The sequence below is a fragment of the Cryptomeria japonica genome, chromosome 8 (assembly GCF_030272615.1).
Source record: "Cryptomeria japonica chromosome 8, Sugi_1.0, whole genome shotgun sequence".
NCBI lineage: Eukaryota > Viridiplantae > Streptophyta > Pinopsida > Cupressales > Cupressaceae > Cryptomeria > Cryptomeria japonica.
Genome location: NC_081412.1, coordinates 317,075,663 through 317,099,266, shown reverse-complemented (window position 1 = coordinate 317,099,266; position 23,604 = coordinate 317,075,663). Strand labels below are relative to the sequence as shown.

Genomic DNA, 23,604 nt, shown 5'->3' with positions numbered 1-23,604 from the left:
CTAGAGACAAGAACATATGTTGGAAAAATGTACATAGCGATTAAAACAATGAGAACATTTATATTTTTTAAATTTAGAAAAAAATTGTACAGTGAACATGCAACCTATAAGAATGTCAACTACTAAAATGCTTCAAAATAAAAATAAAAATCAACATTTTTAATGATTGAAACAAATATTAATGGAAGTAAAGATTAATTATTATGATATTCGACAATCATCTTCATGATATGAAAAGTTATTTTAAACCATAATCACATGGAGATGGCAGATAGAGATTGGGAAGGGAGTGCTAAAATTTTAAAACAGGGTATGCGGGTCCTCAAGGATGATACATTTTTCAATCAATTGATAAAACTTCAAGGCAAGAACTCATTTGAAAATATGATAGCTGAGAAACTTGCCCATTTAGTTGCCTACACCAAGTTTTTCATTAGTTAATGAATTTAAGTGATTTTTTAGTTTGCTGAGTTCTACCCATCTTTTGTTCATTTGCTTAGTTTGAGTCAAAATTAGGTTTGCCAAGTTTTGTGGAGTTGTGATTTCTCTATGGCACACACACATCTTAAGGCTTATCATTGTTTCTCTTCATACTGTTACTTTTTTGGGAAATTATAATAAATTTTTCTTGTACCAAAAACTTGCACATTTTCATGCAAAAAATAGAAAGTTACAAGTCTATTATTGTATTTCTTTGGTTCCTTTAGCTTTTGTCAACAATATATCAGTACTTTAGGAAAACCAAGTGTAACCTATACAATTTATTTGAAAAGCCTCTATAAGAAGTTTTGTCAAATCCAAGGGATGCTTCTAGGGGACATATAGAGAAGCAAAGAAACTTCATCTAAAGTCTCTTAATGTTTGGTGACATCCCCATGTTGGTCGTTGAGATGGGCACATTCCTAATATGGGAGACAAGTACCGAGGGTAACGATATAGTTCTCTTGGTAAGTATGATTTGAACACAAAAATATCATTATTCGCAAAATTAGTTGTTTGTATGCCATTCCTATGGATGGCTTAGATGAAGTTTTAGATATTCTTTGTTAGACACTTTTCAAACTTTTAGTATTGATTTACAAAAAGGTTCATTTGCACCTAGATAGTGAAAAAGAAGTTGAAACTAAAGGCTGTTACTCTTCGTGTTAAGAATGAGCATGAGGAGAATTCTAAAAGTAGCATCAGGAGAAATTTGAATAAGACAATAAAGAAAATAGACAAGATTAAAAGTGAGCAAGGAAGAATTAAGAAGAGCACAAAGAGAAATCTAAAGAAGAGAACGTATAGAAAATATATAAATGAAGATAGCAAAGAAGGATTGTAAGAAGACGATAAGTAATAATATAATGAAGACAATGAAGAATTTAGAAAGTATCAAAGGAACAGAACAAAGAATGAATAGAAGAAGAGGATACGGATATGAAGATGGGAACACAAAGGAGTTTGAAGAAAACCACAAGTAAGAATTTGAGAGTATGGGCACTTCTGAAGGAAGACAAAGGAGAGTAGAAAAAGCGAAAACAAGAACCTAAATATACAAAGGCTGCAATGTGTCAACATTCATGGCGCCATGAGAGACAATCAAGAGGCATAGGGTGGACCACCAAAACAGAAATGTCTATGCACAGAATTAGAGAAAGAACAATTAGAACTATACACATTGTCAAAGCTTCAAATATGGGCAGGTGTAAAATCAAAGTAGCATACTGGAAATGCAGATTCATAAAAATACAATCACCTATCAAGGTCTTAATTGGATGAATGGATGATTAAGCAGTACATGAAGCTTACACAAGTTTATAGAATTGTTATTATAGGGTTTCTATTCATGTTTTGGCAGCAAATGATGCTAAAGTGGGCGGAATGTGTACCAAAGCCCATAATATTTGATGTATATATGGATTAGGGAGTAGCCAACTGGTGTATTTTTGGGAGCCAACTTGGACCTAATGTGTAGATTGTGGATTAGGTAACATGGATCAACCAATTTTCTAATTTTTGGCTACAACTATACCCTACGTAAATATTATTAGTTATGTTGTTACATATGGAGCTCATATTATTTTGTTAGATCATGGAATATATATCACAAGTATCGAGTGGTAAAAAACTAAAATAGCATAACATAGCAGGTTTGGCGGTTGTAGTTGGACATCCCTTGGAGAGCTTCTTTAAGAAATATTTCATTCTGTAACCCTACCTCAAAGATATTGTATTCTTGAGCATACTGTTTATATAATAACATTATTTTTGTGTATTGGATATTTGGATCTTAACACATATTCTAAACATAGGAGATAAGGGCATGCCTTAATACACATGAGCTGTATGAACTATAAATGTATTAGTATTAGTATTAGTATATATTAATAATTTGATTTTAATTGATTAATATTTTTATGATTGATATAAGAAAGAAGTATGCCTATTTAAAAGGATATGAATTACCGTGACTGCAGTTTTGCTATTAACAAATGATGTCATCAATCTATACCATTGTCATCTATTTATGATGTTATGTATTATCTTGTTGTAGTGCTCCTTGTGCCTCTTATTTACTACGGAAGCGAGCGTTATACAATGACATGTCAAGGTAATTGTCTTTCTAAACACAGTTTTGATAATGATTATTTTTTTTGTCTGTATACACGACACATTATACTAAATACTTTGTAAGTTTGATGTTTGATAATAATGTTTTACCATTATTGTTGCCGTTTGCAGATATGTTTGCTGTGCTGGATACATGCCATGTAGTGGAAGATGTGGTGAAAGTCGGTGTCCCGAATTTTGCCTTTGCACAGAGGTTTGATTTTCAATTCGTGTGAGACTTTTGTTTTTAATTTCTGGTTTATGCCAAAAATATCTTCTATTTTCACATTTAATCTCGATTTTATACCAAAACTAATATATTCTAAGTGATTGTAAAGTTGGATTCATACCAATTGAATTGTTATACAATTGGAAGACATAGTTATGAATTATCTATTCATGATCGAGATACAGATGAAGGGTGCAATAATTACAATTAGGAAAATGACAATGATAAGCTAATAGGCATGGGATGAATGAGGCAGCCTGGTAGATTAAAATTGTTAAAATTGTCCAACTAAACAAATAAAATTTGGAAAATATTTAGGAGGCTACTAGATGTATTAAGGCCATTATTTTCGTGCAGATCATTGAAAGAACAATAACTAAAGCTTAGAGAGTTTCTCAATAACTCTTGCTTTGCTGTTGTGTTTTTGATCAACATGATTCTATTGCATTGTGTCAAGAACAATGTCCAAGAAGCAGAAGAGTGGCAGTGACTATTTAGGGGATATGAGATAGTGGCACCATAAAACCTAAGAGATCTTTGTGCAAAATCTAGGCAAGCTAGTGAAAAACTAGGAATACATGAAACATTTTTCTTGTAGTGTGGTGTTCTAAAGGCGCTGTGACAGAAAGATGAATATGTAGTGTGGGGTGATAATGTAGGAGCATCCTTAGGTAAGCGCAATCTTGCATTGCCCAAAAATAGATGTTTATCTTTCTGTGTGCAAGCTAATCTTGCGTGTGCCTTGTGTTGTGGTAGTTTGCCATGTGTTTGCATGTGCTCTATGTAGTGTTGGGTGGCTTTTGTTGTCCTATGCATTTTGTTGTTTATATTTTGGCCTGTCCTTATGCATCTTGCTAGTGCAATTTCTTTTGCATCCAAAATCTGTTGTTGATTCCTAACACAACCTGTTTCCTATGCTTGTACTTCACAGTGATTAGCTGATGTCAAAATTTGGGTGTTGATGATTTCATCAAAATGCTTCAGTTAAATGATATGATCATATCTTCTGATAGAGTGTGAGTTTTGGAGTCAAAAGAATGTTAGTTTGAATTTATTAAGGAATGGCTAGATTGTTAATTGGCAGATGACCACCTTTCTGGTCAAGCTACCTTTCTAAATGCAATTTTATTTCAGTGACTAATTTCTATTACATATGGTAGCACACTTGCCATGCATCATATAATGAGGAGCTTTGGTCATTTGAACAAGTTGTTGTTTGTTTTTATTGAGCTGCTGAATTGTTGGGTTAAGGTAGAGCTTAGAGCTTGATTGTAGTTGCAGAGAGTCTCTGCACGTATGTCTCTATCATTAGGTAGCATAGCATGAGTTGGGTTTCATTTGGTTTGCATTGTTGCCTCATTGTTTCTTCCTTATTTCAGTTCTGTTTGTGTGCCTGTTCAACAACTGTTCATTTGATTCCTGAAATAATGTTGCACCAGTTTGGTATTAGAGTTTGCTGTTTCAAGTCCTAGAGGTGAGCTTGCAAGAGTTCCATTAACAAATCCTTTTTGCAAAGTGTTGCTGTATTGTAGGTGAATCAGTGAAGATGGCTCATAGAGTAGGAGAAGAGGTGCAAGGAACCAATAGGTATTCAACATTGCAGATTTAGCTGATGCCTCTGGAGCCATTCTGTAGTATCCCTTGCTAAATCTGATTGAAATTTTCTGATTTAAATGCTCAACGAATATCGTCAAACACTTGTCATGAAACCTCTAATTTGCTGTCATTTGTTTCAGACTGATTTTGTTTGCTTGAAATGGTTTCAAATGATGTTCAAATGCTTGCAAATTAACACTACAGTGTCTAAGCAAAGAACTAGAGGCAAATGCAACTTCTTTGGGTCATTTCAAATGCATATATAAGAAATTATACATGTAAATGTGCACCTACAACCAACTGTCATTTTCACAAACACATGTTTTGCAAACCACTATCACCTTGAATATGGACATATTATCAAATAACTGGCCTGCAACTAACAAATAAACTAACAGCTGCAAATGCACTATGTATTCCTTCAATTATTCAATAGCTGTTCATAATACATCATACCCGTATATTGGCTGGCCATGATAAATTATGATGATGATTGACAGATTGCTGTTGCTGTTGCTGGGGTGTACGGCCAACATAGGGGTGTGTGCCAATGCCCTTGTTTGTAGGCAAAATGCTCTCCAATGATGCGTTTGATCTGTTCTAACCCTCACGCCCATTAGCAATAAATTTCAGAATTTTCCTGTGCCTTTATACATAAAATCGCACCACCTCTAGGGTTGCGCCTTCTAGCAACAAGGTCTGATTTCTGGGCTGTACGACTGCCTTTAATTGTTCCCAATAATTTCAAATATGCTGCTCACAATACTGCTGTTAATTGACCCCAAAATCTGATAAGAAACTCAGTGAATTTTACTCCCAATCTGCACAATTAGAACTTCTGAATGAAGCTCTCTTCAATGCCACAATTCGGTAGATATTTCACTACTTCAAAGCAGCTGCACACTGAAGATTCGCACGTTCTCCAATAGCTGAAAGTCTGGAACCCTTGGCTTCTTCCTCTCCAAACAAATTCATCAATCTTCAATTCTTAATAAGGAATGATTCGAATTCTTTTAAAGCAATATATATATTTCTCCACAAAAGGGTTCGATTTTCTCCATAAATGCCTTTAATTACATTTAATGATATTAAATAATATAACATCTTAATTAATCATTAAATGTATGCCTTGGTAAGTGTGCAATAATTAAAATATGGGTCATTAAAATATTAATATCTCCATTAATACTCAACATCTCACATGGCTGTTTGAAATGGGAGTCATCACTGCAATTCCCCATGTGACCAACTGCTCGGCTATAAATAGTAAGGGGTCCATCTCGATGACTTCAGACTTACTATAAATAGTAAGTGTGGCAAATGAAGTCCAAATGAAGCCAAACGAAAACCAAATCGGAGCGCATTGAACACTGGAGAAGATGCAACCCTCAGAAGACCCTCTATCCAACACATTAGCCTACGAGGGTCAGGATAATAGGCTAATCTCACAAAATCCAAGTCTGCTAAAATGGGGACATTACACATTCATGCTTGGCTTGAGGCTATTTAGATTGCACAACAATGAGGTTGTAAGGCGATGGAGGACGTTAGTGAAGATGAGAGCATATTGTGATTTTTCAGGGAGTTGCTGTGGATATAGATGGTGATGAGGAAAACATCACAGTAGAGGAAAACTTTGCTATCACCTTGATGAACATTTGGAACAAGCTGAGGTTTGATCTCCCTAGCTACTAAGGAAGTTTAAATCTTGAAGAGCTGATTGACTGGATCAGTGAGCCAGAGAGATATTTAAAGGTCAAAGATATATCTAGGACCCAATGAATCATGCTGCCACAAAGTTGTAAGGGAGCATACTGTCTTGTGGTGGGACTTAGTCTAGAAAAGCTATGTTTAGAGGATGTGCACAACTTCCCATGTGACCAATAAGATTACCAATATATACATGTTTCCATCGTTTTGCATGGACGACCTAATGGATTTGCTTGAGTGGAGTGTGCAACTTCTGTAAGATAGACCTCAAAAGTGGATATCATTAAATCAATATTAGGGAACAAGATGAATGGAAGGTCACAATTAGAACAAAGGAAGGCTTATATGAATGTATGATAATGTCACTTGGGTTGACAAACTCCCCATGTCCAATGAATGAGGTTTTGAAATTTTGTTTCTTAGCAAGTTTGTGGTCTATCTCGCGGCATCTTTGTGTTCAACAAGGTTAGGAAGGAGCATCTTATGTACATGTTGTAGGTGTTGGTTTAATTGAGAAAATACTTGTCGATGAACTTGAAGAAATTTAGCTTCATTAAGTAGTTGACATACATGGGATTTGTGACAACTTAAGGTGGATTGCATATGGATTTGGAGAAGTTCCATGCAATTGAGTGGTGCGAATCAAGAAACCAAATGGAGGTTAGAATTTTTTTTTGGGTTGGAAGACTTCTATTGGAAGCTCACTACGAATTTCAGTGGTATTTGTGCACCCTTGATGCACCACATGTGAAACGTCAACTTTGAGTCGATGGCTACTATTACTATGAGTTTCATGCTCTTGAAGAAGTGTGAGAGGAGCTTGTGCTGTGCTCCCAACCTTGGAAAGGTTTTCCAAGTCAATTGTGATGCTAGTAGAGTGATAGTTGGTGCGAGATTTAGGTAGGAGGGTGAAGCAATCATGTATTTCAGCGAGAAGTTGAATAAGGCTAGACAATGATAATTTGCCTACGACTAGAAAATTTATGCTATAGTGGAGGTATTACTTGCTACTATTGGAATTTGTGTTGCACACAAACCACCGATTGTTGAATTTATCAACAATCAAAGCAAGCTCAACCATTGGCACATGAGGTAGGTGCAATATTTGTAGAGCTACTTTTTTGTGTTGAAGCATCATGTAGGCAAGATCAACAAGGTTGTAGACTCCTTAAGCAAGAAATTGAAATTATTGAAAATATGGTTGAACTAGTAGGCATAGAGGTGATGAAGGATTTGAATGACATAGATTTATATATTGCAAGTGCATGGTGCACATGCATAGAGCCCTAGGTTGGGGATAGAGGCCAATGTGAGTATTTTGCACAAGAGAGATACTTGTTTAGGAGGCAACAATTGTGTGCATATTGCAGAGTTCCATTAGGAAGAACCTCGTTAGAGAGTTGTATGAAGGTGACCAATGGACACTTTTGTGTAGACAAAACATAGGTCATGTTGGAGGAAAGGTATATCATTGACCAAGTTTCTGCAAAGATGTCAGCAAAATCAAGGAAAGGTGCAAGATTTGCCAAACAATGGGAACATTGCTGAACACTATGTTGTACAAGACATTGCGCATGCTAGATAGATCATGGAAGAAATTGTCCATGAATTTTGTCCTTGGATTGTCACACTTTGAGGGGCAATGACTATGTTTATAGTAGTGAACAAGTTTTCTAAAATGGCATGCTCATTTCTTGTTAGAAGTTGAATGGCATGTCTAACATAGATTTGTTTTTCAAGGAGATAATTTGATTGCATGTCTTGTGTTGCCAAGTAGCATCATGTTAGATGGTGACACGAAGTTCCTTAGCTATTTTTGGTGCACTTTGTGGAATAAATAAGACACAACTCAATTATAGCTCTACATATCATTCCCAAATGGATAGACATATTGAGGTTGTTAGTCGGAGCTTTGGCAATGTGCTTAAATGTTTGGCAGGAGATAAGCGTATAAATTGGACCCTTGGCAATGTGCTTAAATGTTTGGTAGGAGATAAGCCTATTTAGTAGGATTGTGTTGGCAATAGTGGAGCTTGTGTACAATTTGGCCAATAGATTGTTAAGGAAGGTGCAGTTTGAAGCGGTGTATGGGACATTAATGTGAAGAGTCATAAATTTGTTGGGTGTGGAAGTTGAAGGAAGGCGCATTAGCATAGAGTTTGATGTCATGCAACACATGAAGGGGATTTTTGTGCAAGTGAAGAAGTAGTTGGAGGGGGTAAGCACAAGGTACAAGTTGAACACAAATGAGTTTTGGAGGGAGATAGCTTGCTCGAAGGGCAAGTTGGTCATGGTGCATGCGAGAAAAGAGTAGTTACCAAGAGGAATGTATAGCAAGTAGAAGCCCAATAAGACTGGTCCATGTTGCATTTTGCACAAGTTTTTTGAGAATGCTTATGAGATTGAGGTTTTAGAAGGGTTGGATATCTCGTTGATATTCATTGTATTTGATTTGTATTTCTACCATTTGCTTGAAGGTTTAGAAGCATAGTTGGTGGAAGTGCTTGATTAGAGAAAGGATCTACGAAGAAAATGGTGAGAAGAAATTGTGCAAATCTTGGATTTGCACTTCGAAGACTTGATGGAGTTGTGGATTTTTGAAGTTGAGTATGTCAACTTGGGTTGTTGAATAAATTGTTTGTGCAATCCATATTGTAGCCACCATACTCACAATATTTTTACTAGGGGTGTTTGATGTAGGAGCATTCTTGGGTCAATGCAATCTTGCATCACCCAAAATTAGGTGACTTTTTGTGTGTGAACTTATCTTGTGTTTCTACGTGTTGGCTTAATTGTGCACTCTATGTAGTGTTGGATGAATTTTGATGAGAAGTGTGTTACGTTACTTGTTGGTACGTCCTTGTGCATCTTTGCTGAGTACAAGTTTCTTTGTGCTGGAATTTTGACATTTATACTTTGCAAAACCTGTTTTTGGTGTGCATTATTTGTAGTGGTTGACCTATGTCAAATGTTAGGGAATCATACATATTGGCACAATGCTTCTATTAGATGATGCAATTAGATCCTTTGATGATGTGTTGGTTTTGGAGTTAGAAGAATGTCAATTCAAATTTATCAAGGAATAGGTGGATTGTTCTTTGTTAGATGACACCTTGTTGGGCTACCTTTTTGCTTGTGCACTTGTTTTAGCTACCAACTTTTATCCTATGTGGCAATGCAAGTGGCATGCACTGTATAATGAAGAGCTTTGGCCATTTGAATAGGTTCTTGGATGGTTTGGTTGAGTTGTTGAATTGGTAGGTTTATGGTAGAGCTTAGAGATTGATTGTAGTTGTAGGGAGTTTATGGTAGAGCTTTGAATGTATATCTCTAGGTTTGGGTAGCATATTGTGATCTGGATTTTACATATTTGTGGCTCTTGCATTCTTTCTATTATTATCTGCAATAACATCTGGTTTATGGTAGCTTTGAATGTATATCTCTAGGATTGGGTAGCATATTGTGATCTGGATTTTACATATTGGTGGCTCTTGCATTCTTTCTATTATTTTCTGCAACAACATCTGGTTTTTATTGTTGCTCCATTGTTTCCTCCTTGTTTTGCTTTGGGTTGTGTGCCTTGTTGCCTATTTAACCAAGCTGTTATTGCACTAGGTGACATGGTTGACTAGTAAATTTCGAGTTTAGTAATCTTTGTTAGAGACCTTCCCAGTAGTGAGCTTGATTGTATTAGAAGTGGAGTTCATATATGATTGAGTAACAACAATTTGACTAAATTTGTTTGTCATGTGAATTAAAAAATTAGGAGATGGCCATAGACCCCGTATTTTGTAAACATAGAGCCCCATATGGATCAGTAATGTTGTGCATTTTGTTGTTAGTATCTATGTGTTAAATGCCAAACCTCAAAAATTTTAGTGATTCCTTTATCTTATGTTGAAGAAATGACTCTCATATGCATTATCCTAGGGACTCCAATAGGTTAAAGGGGAAAATGATATAAATTATTTAGTAGTGTGGTGTCTAGGGGACGTTAGAAACAACTTTATTGTCAAAGTTTGGCACTAGGAGCTCCTGGCCACCCAAGCTGCCACTTGGTAATTTTCTAGGCAGATGGACTTAGCTTAGTGTCTTTTCTGAGAATCTTTACTCCACTTGATAAGTAGGTTCAAGCATACAATTTGTTGGGTTATTATTGACGTCCTCAGGTTTTACGGGAATAGAACCTGCTTTCGGGTTTCTTGGAGTATCTTGGTTGAAGACCACTCTGGCTATACTTTCTAAGAATAAACTTCTATGTTTTTCTATGAACATGAGTAGTAAATTATTCAAAAAGGGGTTTCAGAATATGAACGATGAATGGATCACTGCTTCAAGTAAAATTTAGAAAGAGAACTACCTTGCAGATTTAATGCTCAATATCAATAACTTTGTTACCTTATCAATAACTATTAGGATCACCCTGTAGTCTAGGCAATAGTTGTGGCCTACATCCGTAGTCGTGTTAGAATTATTACACTGAGATTGTCATCCCTAAATATTCTTGCTAACAGTTAGCCAGAAACTAGGACAATCAGATTGCCATTGTTCATGGTGCATGCAGATAATTGTACCAAGTTCTTATACTCTTGTATTTTGTATATTGCAAATTGTTCAAGTTGTTTGGTACCAATTTTTTTAACAGGATCAAGTTTCTACTTTAAATTCACACTATTTGTGAATACATTATATACTTTTGTAGTTTCAAGTTATAATATAAACCATGTTATGGGTCCAGCCCCTATAGAGCCCGAGTCTCGGTACAGTCCATCTCGGGTTTGGGGTTTGGATTCGATCCCTTAAGGTTTAGGAAGGGTCCTGTTCATCGTCTATGGGTCCATCGCAGGTGAACCAGGGGCAAATTCTCCAGTGTTTTGCTCTTTTGCTGCAACAAAACTGCAGTTTTCCCCTGAAAATCATGCATAATATTTCCTTTGCTGCTGCAACAAAGACTTTATTTGTGGATAATAGGTTCTGTTGAGGCGAGTGTCAAGATGTTACAAGTGTACAAGAAATTTCTGTGGTAGATAAGGGAGGTAGCAGAAGCAGGCATCACATAAGTTATGGTGTAGTTCTTAGGCATTGCATATATTAAGAACAATTTGACGTAGGTGAAATAAATGAACATTAAATTGAAAAATGTTTATTTTTTTAATATGAACATTTAATAGTTTAAATATTTAATTTAAAATATATTATTTTTTATATATTAATTATTTTTACATATATAAATATCAATGTGGAAAAATTTAATATTGGTATGTTAATAAAATTTATTATTAATAATAAAGATTTATTTAAATAAATTATTATTATTACCATAGTTGAACTACTTGCCAAAAACAAAAACTTGCCAAGGCTCGAAAAAAACTTGGCATAAACTTGACAACTAAAAAAATTGCTTAAATTTAATTAGAAATGCATTTTTTCCTCAAATTTCAATGAGGAGATGCATCGAATGAATCAATAAATGAGTACACAAAAGAAACAAGCTGAGTTTAGATATATTTGATTGATTTAAATGCAAATTGGGTACAAAATGGCATCCTCATGTGGAATGCTGATGGCTGATAGATTGAAACAAAATAATAGCAATTGCTTTTGTAAAACTAAAAGTAAATGCTACATCAAAATATTTTGCATCTTCCTCTTCCCAGCTCTAGTGAAAACTAGGGGAGAGATAGAAATAGAGGGTCTAGCCCTAGGAGTCTGATGTGGCTCCTCCACCTCGCCAAAATGAGGTTGAGTGTAGCACCCCTCCTGGGGGTCTGAGGGTGAGAGAGAGAGAGGTAGAGAGATAGGTCTAGATCTTGTGGGGGAGAGGAGAGAGTGAGATAGAGAGTGGCAGAGAGAGGGGATAGAGGAAAGATAGATAGGTCTAGAATTCGGGGTAGATAAAGTGAGTCACTTAGAGAGAGCAAGAGAATGTTGATAGGAGATTGATTACTGAAATTTGAAAAAGTCTGAAAATTTAAAAGATCTTCTAAAACCTAGAATTTGCATAATAACTCCTAGAGATCTGAAACCACTCTCAAACATCTTACCAATATATACATGAAATATAACTTAAAGTATAAGTCACATTTCAAATACTTAAATGTTATATTTCATGTATATATTCTGATGAAAAAAATGAGATTGACTTGGAAAAAAATATTTGGATAATTTTTGATGTGTTTGGGTCCTTTTTTTTTTATGCAGCCAAGTTTTTGCCGGAGACTCGCCAAAAACTTGATGAGTTTTTCTCAAAAACTCTACAAGTTTTTGTGCAAGTTAATGGCGTAAATATTCATCGAGCAGAAAAACTCCCGAGTTTTTCAAAACTCGCCGAGTATTCCATCTATGTAATTTATTACTATTAATTAAAGTAATGTAAATTATTTTTTAATATTAATTTTAATATTTAATATTATAAATTAACTTTATTAAATATCGTATAAAGCTTATAAATGTTATTTAACATTAAAATAATTAGGAAATATCAAATATGTATATTATGTCTTATATTCTTGATTTGAGGCTGTAAATATTTATTTTTAATTTATTTTTATATGTTTTTGTATGGACGAACCAAAAACGAATTCAACACCCTTTTTTTTTGATCAAATTTGAACCAATACCAGGACCGGTAACTTAGAATATAACATAAATTCTTACATATATTGTATCAGTAAAGACATAGATTCAACCGTGCCCGGTTAGCTCCAAGAGTCAATTTGTACTTACATTCTGATTTGACAGTGATCTATAATGTTGTGCAAATTTGTTTCCAAAATGATTCTGCACCAGTAGCAAGCCTATTCTCTATTTTTGGTATCATTGCTTAGACAAAGTGATGCAATCTAACAAGACTAAGGACCTGAATATGGATCCAAGGGCCAAGAACTAGTGCAGTTCCATCTTCCTAAAGTCATCATACAACATGCCCTCGTGGAAGTGTTCATATTTGAACTTAGTTGGCAAATTGGTTGGACTAGATTGACTATGGTGTATAAACATTGATTCCTTGTATGCGTTCAGTGATTATTATTAGACATTCATAATTGTAGCATTACCAATGCAATATGATAATTACATTTGGTGTACTCTCCTGACCCTTTTTCACGTACTAATGAGAACATGTTCAACCATTTTTTATATTGTGGAGACATCTTGTATTGCTTCAAGAGTAGTCATGTTGTCAATGACTCTATGAGCACTGTTTGTGGATGCATCCTTAGTGCATTGTTTAGGGCAGAAGCTCAGATAGATATCCATAACTATGACATAAGAATGAGTGGAAAGAATAGGATGATTAGACTGGTTAGATGGAGAGATACTTTTCCTCCTCAAGGTAATTTGAGTACTCTAAACATGTGAGGGAAGATTCTGCTTAAGTGGGAATTATTTTAGGAGACAACATTAGAGGAACCAATTAGTTATAGATTTGTTTGAATTAAATAAAATTTTAAAAATAAATACTATTCCATGTCTATTCTTAGGACAAAATAAAAAGCAAAGGAGGTGAGATCAATTAACACATCATCAACCATAAGATGGCAAAGTAGATTATGTGTGTTCTAAATATAGTGTTGGATTGTATGCTTCCACATCTTCCGCAGAAAGTAATAGGGGTCCTGCTAGAGACTTGGAAATCAGTTGGCATTGGCTGCAAAGAGGAGATTAAATGAGTGTGCTAGAAGTGGTAGTTGTTTCTAATGAATATTAAAATCAAGGAAACCTTGGTTAAAACAACATTTGACTTAAGAAGTCAAAGCGACTTGATCTTTGCAATAATCACTAAGCGATAAAGGTTGGCATCAACATTTCACTATTTGTAATGGACTTGGATGACTTTTAAATGCCAACAATATCGGCAATTCAATAAAGTAAGCCTAACTTTCACTAACAGCCAAAATAAATTGAGGCTAAAGATGAAATTCATTTCATAAGTTGGTGAAAGATGGTGGTGAGTATATTTTCAAGGTCAAGTAACTTTATAGTGAGCATACCCTAATGACTCATCAATATAATCATAGATGTTTATTCTTCGAGATTGACACCAATCCATGAACAATATTTTAGCATCAGAACTACATTTAATGCGAAAGCTTCTGATTGCCAATAATTCAAACAAGTTTTGCGGAAGCACTACAATGATTTTCATATTTTAAAGATAATGTCTTGCACCTTTTCACCCTCCCCTCATCCTAACCACTCTATTATAGATGAAACATAGAATAACTTGGATCACCAGAAATTGGAAGTCTAGTGCGGTAGTCAAAAAATGAGTTATGGAACACTCCTACAAGTGTGATGGTTCATATAACTTGAGCTAGCTCACATTAACAATATGTATGTAAAGTTGAGCCGAAAGGTCTAGGCCAAAGGCTTGAGTCTGATTTCTTGGAAACTAGTGTAAGGCATCAATCCTGTAGGCTTCAACTTGTTATGTTGTTTTCATTCATTATCCAAGTGAAGCCAAACCCAATCATCCACTTGGAAAGAATGAGGTACTTGATGCCAATCATAGAGTGCCTTGAGTTTGTCCCTTTTAACTAAGAAGAATCCACAACTTGATGATTCAGAGATAAGTATCCAATCTCCACACTTGTAATCCCTAGAACTTCTTATGGCCAATGATAATTCCACCAATATAGGGAAGGTCTGTCACACTCATAATTCTTAGTCAGAAGAGCCTAATTTCATAGAATTTACCATATGAAGTTCAATTGCCGACTACAAAATATCTGTCTGGGTACTGTTGACGTGTATTTTGTACACCATCATACACAGAATAAAATACCTAAAGGCATCTTATCCTCTCTTGAGAAAATAGTCTCTAACTGCTGAAGATCTGCAAAAAGGATCAGTTAGGTGGACTCCAAGGTTCTTTTTGGTAGGGTCTCTACATGTGGATAAGCTCTTCGTGGTACGATGTGATTTGCTGGAATCACAAGGGGACTTACATTTGGTGATTGAATTTCCGATCTTCTTTGCTGGACACAGGCTCTTACTGACTTAGATTTGAAAAATGAAAAAAGGATAAGGGCGAAGAGAGGATCTAATCCTAATACTAAGAATGTAGGAACAATGACTTGATTTTTTGATGAAACTCTAACTAGATCTTGTTTTGACATCAATGGAACATCTACACAAGGCTAGTGCGATCTTCTAGGGAAGCTTTATGATGTTCAAATCATCACCGCAGGAATAGATACCATCCAAGTTGATGCATATCAATGAAGAAGCGACAAATTGAAATTGAGCTTAGGCTGAATGATTCCAGTTGACTACACAAGGCAAGTCTGCAATCAACAAACTGCTAGTAGTATGGACATACGAATTCCACCATCAATCAATCACATTTCCTCCATTCATTTAATCATCTACCATCTAAGATTGAAGACTCAACAAGAAACCATGCAAATTGCAAGAAAACGACATATTTCACCATTACTTCAATGAAAATGGAGTTTGTTTACAATCAATGGCAACAATTTCTTGCCTTGTCCTCCTATTCTACTCTAATTGCTATTCTATTTCTTTCTTCTAACTATTCCAACTATTTACATACTATCTCCAGCAATTGCTAATTTACTCTTTACAAAATGAAAATGCCTGGGCTTATATAGTGCCCACAATACAATTTGATGGCTTAGATCAATTCAAGATCAATGGCCAAGACTTTACAATGAAAACCCTAATTAGGGTTTGTTACAACCATTACATAACATTTAATGCTTGACCAATGACAAAATTGTATTGCTTGGACACATGTCCCTTCTAGAAAAATCGACCAATGGATCGCCGGGGTAGGTACATCGGAGTTTGTGCCACCTTCCATGAGTTAAGTACATTGAATCTGGACATGCTGAGATGGACCTCACTGATTGGAGAAATGATGACTAGGATGCCACCTCATTTGACACTTGTAACTTGGTAGATATTCAACTTGATGTTGTTGAGAAGCTTGCTTTAATTAATTCATCTGAAACTATTTACTTCTTCAACGAGCCCTTGTTCTAACTCCTTGCGTCCTTGATGTGCAGGAAGATGATGTACCTCGCCTTGGAACATTGGATTGAAAAAGGTCGCCCTTGTCCTAGCTTGATCGTCCTGGCGAAGACCGTCCTTGATCCGGCTTGATTTTTCTTGATGAGATCTTCATTTGATACCTACACAACATTTCAAAATTAGCAATATGATTTTGCAATACATAACATAAATTAGAGAGCAAAATTTAGGAAACCTAATGATAAGTCCTTTATTAATCATTTCCTAAAAAAGATTGAGCTTATTGAAATTCAAAATTTCAAAATCTAAGCTATGACGATCTACAATTAAAATCAAAGCAATAAAACCAATGTCGCCATACCTCAGCTAAGAGCTAACTCTAGAATGCAAAATGAATAAAATTGCCTAGGCAAAATTGACGTAAGATGGTCATCAACGTGATTCTTCTTCAAAATGACAACTTCGCCACCTTTGATATGTCCTTGGCAAGTTCGCTCAAGTGAGATTAAGTTCGCACCACCTTTGGATAGATGTTTCGCCTTGGATAAAACTAGTGCCTTCTTTTGTTTTGAAATGAAATTCGCTCCTTCAAACACACTCGCACTCCCTTGATGATGTTTGCGCCTTCCTTGACAAGACTCGCACCTTGAAGATAATTTCGCACTTCTCCCTTTGAGATCGCATGAAAAATGATAATGTGAAAATAATGATTCTCACCTCCCTTTATAGCGCTCATCTCACAATTACCACCTTAGGCCGACTTGATAATTAATAAGGCAAATTTAAAATAAACTTAAAAGGCCGACCTTCAAAAACAAATAAATACCAAGCGCTCCTTTTGATTTTTATTAATTAATAAATAATTAACTAAATGCCTTTGTTATTTAAATTATCAAATTCGATTTTTACAAGGCAAAATAATTAATTAACATTAAGCGCAATATTTAAATGCGATTTTTAATAAAATATCGATTTTGTTAGCATTTAAATAAATAAAAAAATGTGTTTTAAGCGCCAAAATGAAAAAGTGAGAAGATACGTACCTCATCGCCCTGGTCCCTGACTGGGGGACAGGAGCGATCCATCAATTTGATCATAATTCTTGCATTTTTTACGTCCAAGGTCTTCATTTCTACGTTGAATTTGCCATTTTCCTTGGGATCTTCGAACTTGATTGACTTATCCTTGCGATTGAATGTCCTTTTTTGGTGATATCGCCCTGGTCCCTTGAAGAGGGACAGGAGCGATATGGTCTCCATGCTCAAAATGATGATCATTTTACGTTCAAAACCTTTGTGTATCATCTTTTTATCATACCATGGACCCTCTAAGACGTTGCGAACCCTTGATCTTACGTAAATCTTGCATAAAATGGCCAATATATCCAACATCGCCCTGGTCCCTTCCTGAGGGACAGGAGCGAACTTCATGATTTTGAGCTTGTCATTGCCTCGTTCAACTTGTCATCGCTATCATCGTGCAAAATAAAGTTCCTTGATCCTTCGTGATCACTTGATGCTTGATAAACTTTCAAATTTTATGCCTTTATGCAAATTTCGCTCTGGTCCCTCCCTGAGGGACAGGAGCGATCTGGGTCTTAGAGTGCAAATCCTTTCATTGTGACGACCTTTGTGACTTGTGCTTGATTGAAAATGCCTTAAGACGTCCTTTGCCTCCTTGTTCCTGACTTGGATCGGTTTCAAACTTGAATAAGACGCAACATTACCACTGTATCGCCCTGGTCCCTTGGAGAGGGACAGGAGCGATCCTACTCTTGTGGCCTTCATTTCACTTTATCAGCTTCCAAATTTATATTCAACGGATTCGTAATGCGTCCTCCCATTCATCCATGCCTTGACATCGTCTGCAACTTGGCAAGAAAATCGTGTATAACAAAAATCGCTCTGGTCCCTTCCTGAGGGACAGGAGCGAACTTGGCATTTTGGGGCTCTTGTGGAGGTTTCAAAATCTTCAATTTGTATTCAATGAGTTCCTCTCACGCTCTTCCTTGCCTTCAAACATAAAACTCGCTTGATCTTTGCCTAGTACATGCCCTATGAAGGATTTCGCTCTGGTCCCTTGGAGAGGGACAGGAGCGCATCGCCTTGGTCCTCCTGAGAGGGACAGGAGCGATTTTTCCCCTGGAGGCATTTCTGTGCTCATGAAAATCTTCAATTTATATTCAATGGAAAGATCTCGCCTTTCTCCATCACTTCCAATTCGTAATTCATCTTGACCCTGCAGGAATAGTAAAATATTTGAAAACGAGCTCCCGTCCTTCACTGAGGGACAGGAGCGATTTTGCTCCTACAGGCCAAAATAACATGATTTTAGACATTTTAACACTTCACAAGGCGAAAACAAATCATTTGAGATGCCTAGGATCAAATATCAAAAAAGTCAAAATTTGGTCAAAATTAGTCAATTGGACAAAATTCATGCTTCATCATCAACACTTAGACAAATTTAAACTCTGCGTTCAAAATTCCAATTGAAAATAGACCATTCCTGGCGAATTCATTTCATTCAAAATTACCTCCTACAAAAGGAAATTCAAAAAGCTCCCAAAACCGACTGGATTCAAACCAAAACCCTAGAAAGCAAAGCGAAAACGAGCAAAATGAGCAAAAAAACATGGGTCCCCATTTGCAATGGGGCGATGTGTGAAAACGTCACAACAGGTACCCACAGTAGTTGGGATGGGTTAAGAAGAATGGGTATTTTTTGCTTACATCATGTACATTATTTTTCAGTTTTAATAGAATGTCTAGTGTGCTTGAACTTAAGAACAATACACTTCCATTGCTATATGAAAGAGCTAAATGCTTAGTGTAGACACTTAGAAGTTTTTTGGTTCTTTGGTGATGAGTGGGTAGGGTAAGAGCTGGTAGGAGAAAAGATGTATTCTTCTTGGGGGGGTGAAAAATCAGTTTGGTTTCAGAGCTTCTTTTTTGGTTTGGCCTCCACCTTTCAAGTAATTTAGAAAGCATGTTCTAAATGTTGATGAAGAGCTCTCACTATCTCTAGACAACTCAGACAAACTTGATGCGGAAGACCTGATCACCATCTTATACACTCCTAAGGGTAAAATGCTTCCAGGAAGTCTCTTTGAGGAGTATTCATATGGAAATGGTTGGATGCTTTCCTGTGATAAGAAGTTAGACTTTAGGTTGCAACCAAGTGTGTGCTTGATTGTTCATATGAACTTTAGTGATCAAAATGAATTGCGGCTTTGCCAAGATCTTTTGTGTCTCGAGGTACTGGGGGCAATGGTTGGTTGCTTTTCTGCAGTAAGAATATAGACATTAGATTGCAACCAAGTGAGTACTTGATTATTCATACAGACCTTAGCAATCAAAATGAATTGTGGCTTTGCGAGGATCATTTGTGTCTCGAGGTATACTGGTGGCAATGATTGTTTGTTTTTTATTCCCAGAAGCTTGATCCTTCATATGAATTTTGGTGTTCAAAATGCATTGTAGCTTTTTGAAGGTTGTTTCTTGAAGTATGCCTCTACACTGCAAATCCAAGAATCCAATTTATACTTATCGGTATTGTAGCTAAACAACTCCTGGTTATTTCAGTTATTTGTGTTTCCAATATATGCTAGTTTCAACAAATTCCATTCTCTATGTAAGCTTAAATGATTTTTAACAAATGGGAACTAGTACCCTGAAACTGATGTCAGGGGTAGTCTAAGAGTATGTAGCGGTGCAAGACAACTCTAACAAAGGAACTCAATCAGAATGGTTTTCAACTTTACGAGAAGGGGTGCCTCCTTGTTCAAAGCTTGGAGCGAACAAGTTTAATAACTAAATAATGACTTGATAAAAAATATGAATCAATTCAAGGTAGAAGAACCATTGCACACACATTATCCTACAATCAAAACTAGTAAAATTTGAATACTTTCTAACTTTTCCATCTCATCATTTGACATTAATTGATAATTGAAAATTAAATGAAAAATAAAATACAATGAATTACTTGACCAAATTCAAAATTTATATTCATGAGATCGATCTCTCATGTTTGTATGACCGTTATTACTTTACCTCTAGGTTCCATGCATTTGAAACTTTCCTTGAGGCTCACACCATGAATGCAAATATTATCATCACTCTTGTGATCTTATAGCCAATCAAATAAGTGTAGAAGTTGTAGTGCCCCTCTTGGTGGCACTCCTCATCCATGACATGTAGTTTTTGACCATTTAATCGGGATTATATGATTTTAAAAAAACTGTTAAGACATCTGGATATTCATATTTTGTATTAAATTTCGGTATGCTAGTTGTGTGATAGGCATGAGCCTAATCACAAAACCATGGATACCAGATGCATAAATCCTAAGATTATGGTATTTTAGAACAATGTGTTTGATATTGTGTTCATACTTGGTGTTTATCATCCTTGGAAATCAATTACATTAATTTGTGAAACAAGATTTCATGATCCTTTTGAGTTTCTGTGCTGTATACAAGGATAAAAATAATGCGAAGCAGAGTTGAAGAGGGCTATGTAGTTCCATATATCTGAGAAATTGGTGGTTGATCTGAGAATTGAGTTGCTAGATTTAAAATTATTTTGATCATGGAGGAAACATGGAAGGCACCAAAGCTGTTTTTAATAAATACAAATAACAAATTGAATTTGGGGAAGACTTTTGGGAAGGGTAGGATTGATAGAAATTAATCAAGGAAGAGGTGTGGTGACAACACCATACCAAGATTTAATAGATGGTATATAATAAGTATCACCTCAGGATAGAAATTAAAATACGAGCAAAATTGTAAGGCATGGCAAAGGGTAAGGATTTGGGTGGTGTTGGTGTCTGTTTTATCATCTACCAAACATTCGAATAAAGTACCCAAAGATAATTTATCTTCTCTTGAAAAATCACTGCGTATGCTAAGATTGCTAGAAGATCATATAGCGATTCCAAGGTTTCTTTTGTCAAGTCTTGACGTGTGGATAAGCTCAATGGGTGTTGTGATTTGCTGGTAATACACAAAGGGACTTACGCTGGAACGAATTGTCAACAACTTTGGGATTTAGATGGATTTGTCAATTAAAGCTCTCTCTCTATCTTTTGGGATTTTCGGGATTAAGACATAAAAAAAAAGGTAAAAGAGATAAGGGTTGAGAGATCTACTCTAATCTTACGAATTCTAGAGACGATATTGATTCAGTGAACTCAATAACCACACTTTGCTTCGCCTCACTTAGGACAACTACACAAAGTGGATGCAATCTTCAAGGGATGTGCTTATGATTTGGAAGTTAAACATGCACAAAGGAAAGCTCAGACTAACTTTGCACAGTGAATGAAAATCATCCATTCACCAAAAGTATGAGTGGAGATACACCGTAAGCCAATACTTATCAAATCTTTCATTCAATCTAATAACATGAAATGAATTTAACTAATGTGTTGAAGAAATTGAAAACCTTGCTTAATCACTCAAACAATAGGGATTTCAAAGCCTTAAGAGAAAGTACACGTGTAATATATTATCTGGAAATGACCTTCATGCAACAATATTTCAAAAACCTCATCACTCTCCAAATGAGAGGAGGCTACCTTATATGGTAGTCTAGAAATTATGAACTGCCGAGATCAAACAATGATAAAGGGACCATATTGAAAGATAAAATCCCTAATTAGGCTTTCCCAAAACTAACTACCCCTCGACCAATGAGAAAATTACATTTGGGGACACTTGTCCTTGCTAAATATGAACCAACAATGAAAATAGAAGGTTATTGCATGGTGAAGTGTGCCCTCTAGAAGCTTCTGTGGATAAGTCAGGTTCATTGAACCTGGACATGCCGACTTGGAACAATCTGATTGGTTGGAAGATGACGAGGCATCACCTCAGCGTGTTGGATGTCCTCCCTGAATTCTCCAATCTGTGTGAAGAAACTGTCTACGTATGAAAATTTGTTTCTTCTTGTCATCATCTGATTTTGATTGGGAGCTTGTCTTTGACTCTTTAGGAGATGAAATCCTTCAAGAAGTTGGAAATCCTCAAGTCCAAGGTCTTTTCTTTCTTGATGCCTTGAGATTCTTTCAAGTGCCTTGCATTTGGAGAAGAATTCCTCTAGGCCTTCGTTATAATAGCTCTTCCCATACTTAGCCAAATTTTGGCCATCTTTATGCTCGAACGAACCTTGCTTGTAGACTTGTCTTTGATTCTGAATTTGGCTTGAAACTCCATTTGTGTTTTCTGCGATGATCCTGCTCTAGCTCTCATCCAAAACCTGCAAAACCAAAATAAATTAAGTTAGAATCCTCATTTTGAGCGTGAATTTCGAATTTGGTGGCTAAGTATATCATGATTTTCACTCTTTCTCCAATACTTGCCTTAAAATGGGGTTTCTCGACACTTGGATATTCTGGAAATCTCAAGAGAAACTCCTGAAAATAACCAAACTCAGGGAGCTGCATGTCTGATTTCAATCGAGAATCAGAACTAAGTCCAAGACAACTTGATTGAGATCATACTGATTTGTTCACAAGGCAGAAAATGAGAAAGAAAAGAAGGAAAATCTGCTGGATTCATTCTTTCTCCTTGAAAACTTTGAAGAAAAACCAGGTTGAGAACCCAATACTCTGCCCATAGAATCCATTTTCACCTTTGGAAGAATAAGGAAGAAGGGAAAATAAGCTGCCAAGGAGGTAAAATCAGAAGTTTAACTCAGAAAATTAATGAATTTGCCCATAGATTCCATTTTCACCTTTGGAAGAATGAGGAAGAAGGGAAAAGAAGCTGCCAAGGAGGTAAAATCAGAAGTTTAACTCAGAAAATTAATGAATTTGCCCTCCAATCAATCAAGGTTTTTCCAAAATCTGTGTGCAAATTCGTGGAAAATGGTTGAAAACTCAGACTTATACTTGAAATTCTCTTCTTTCAACCTGCAAAACTCTTAAAAATTCTCTCAAAATGTCCTTCACCTGCATAAAACCTCTTAAAAACTCTCTCCACTTGCTATCCAAAATTCGAACTTCATGTGAGAAAATGAAAGACTGAATTGTATTTGTATTGGAGTTTGAATTCTTAATTTAGAAACACAGAAGATCTTCTAAAATTTGTTTCTAATTTGTCCTTCATACATTGAACTTGGACATTCAGTTAATGAGCTCGATTTGAATCACTTAAGAAAGTTCTGATTTCTAAATTGAAAGTTTCTATTTTGGATTTCAGTCCATGATTTGAACTTAATCTTCAATTTTCCCACTTCAAAAACTTTCTAAATTTGCCTTAGTTCGAACTTGATCAAGATCTTTGTTGACAGTACGAGGGAATATTCTTTTACTCCAAATTTAGCATGTTTCTTTGAGGGCGGACTTTGTCTATTTTGTTTCCCTTTATAAAATGTTGCTGTCTTCACACACTTCAAGGCGGACTTGAATTACTTCTCTCCCTCTTCTCCTTGCACATGGCAGACTTTGTGAGTTTCTTTCTCTATCATGGGGCG

At 35.9% G+C, this 23,604-nt stretch overlaps 1 protein-coding gene across 2 annotated transcripts in view; it reads left to right on the top strand.

Moving 5' to 3' along the window:
- Window positions 1-23,604, top strand: part of LOC131061494 (uncharacterized) — a 60,267-nt gene that overhangs the window by 23,298 nt on the left and 13,365 nt on the right. For both annotated transcript variants that reach the window (XM_057995196.2, XM_057995194.2), the window contains exons 4-5: window positions 2,537-2,593; window positions 2,725-2,806. In XM_057995196.2, the coding sequence (XP_057851179.1) occupies window positions 2,537-2,593; window positions 2,725-2,806 (139 nt within the window). The remainder of the gene's footprint in view (window positions 1-2,536; window positions 2,594-2,724; window positions 2,807-23,604) is intronic.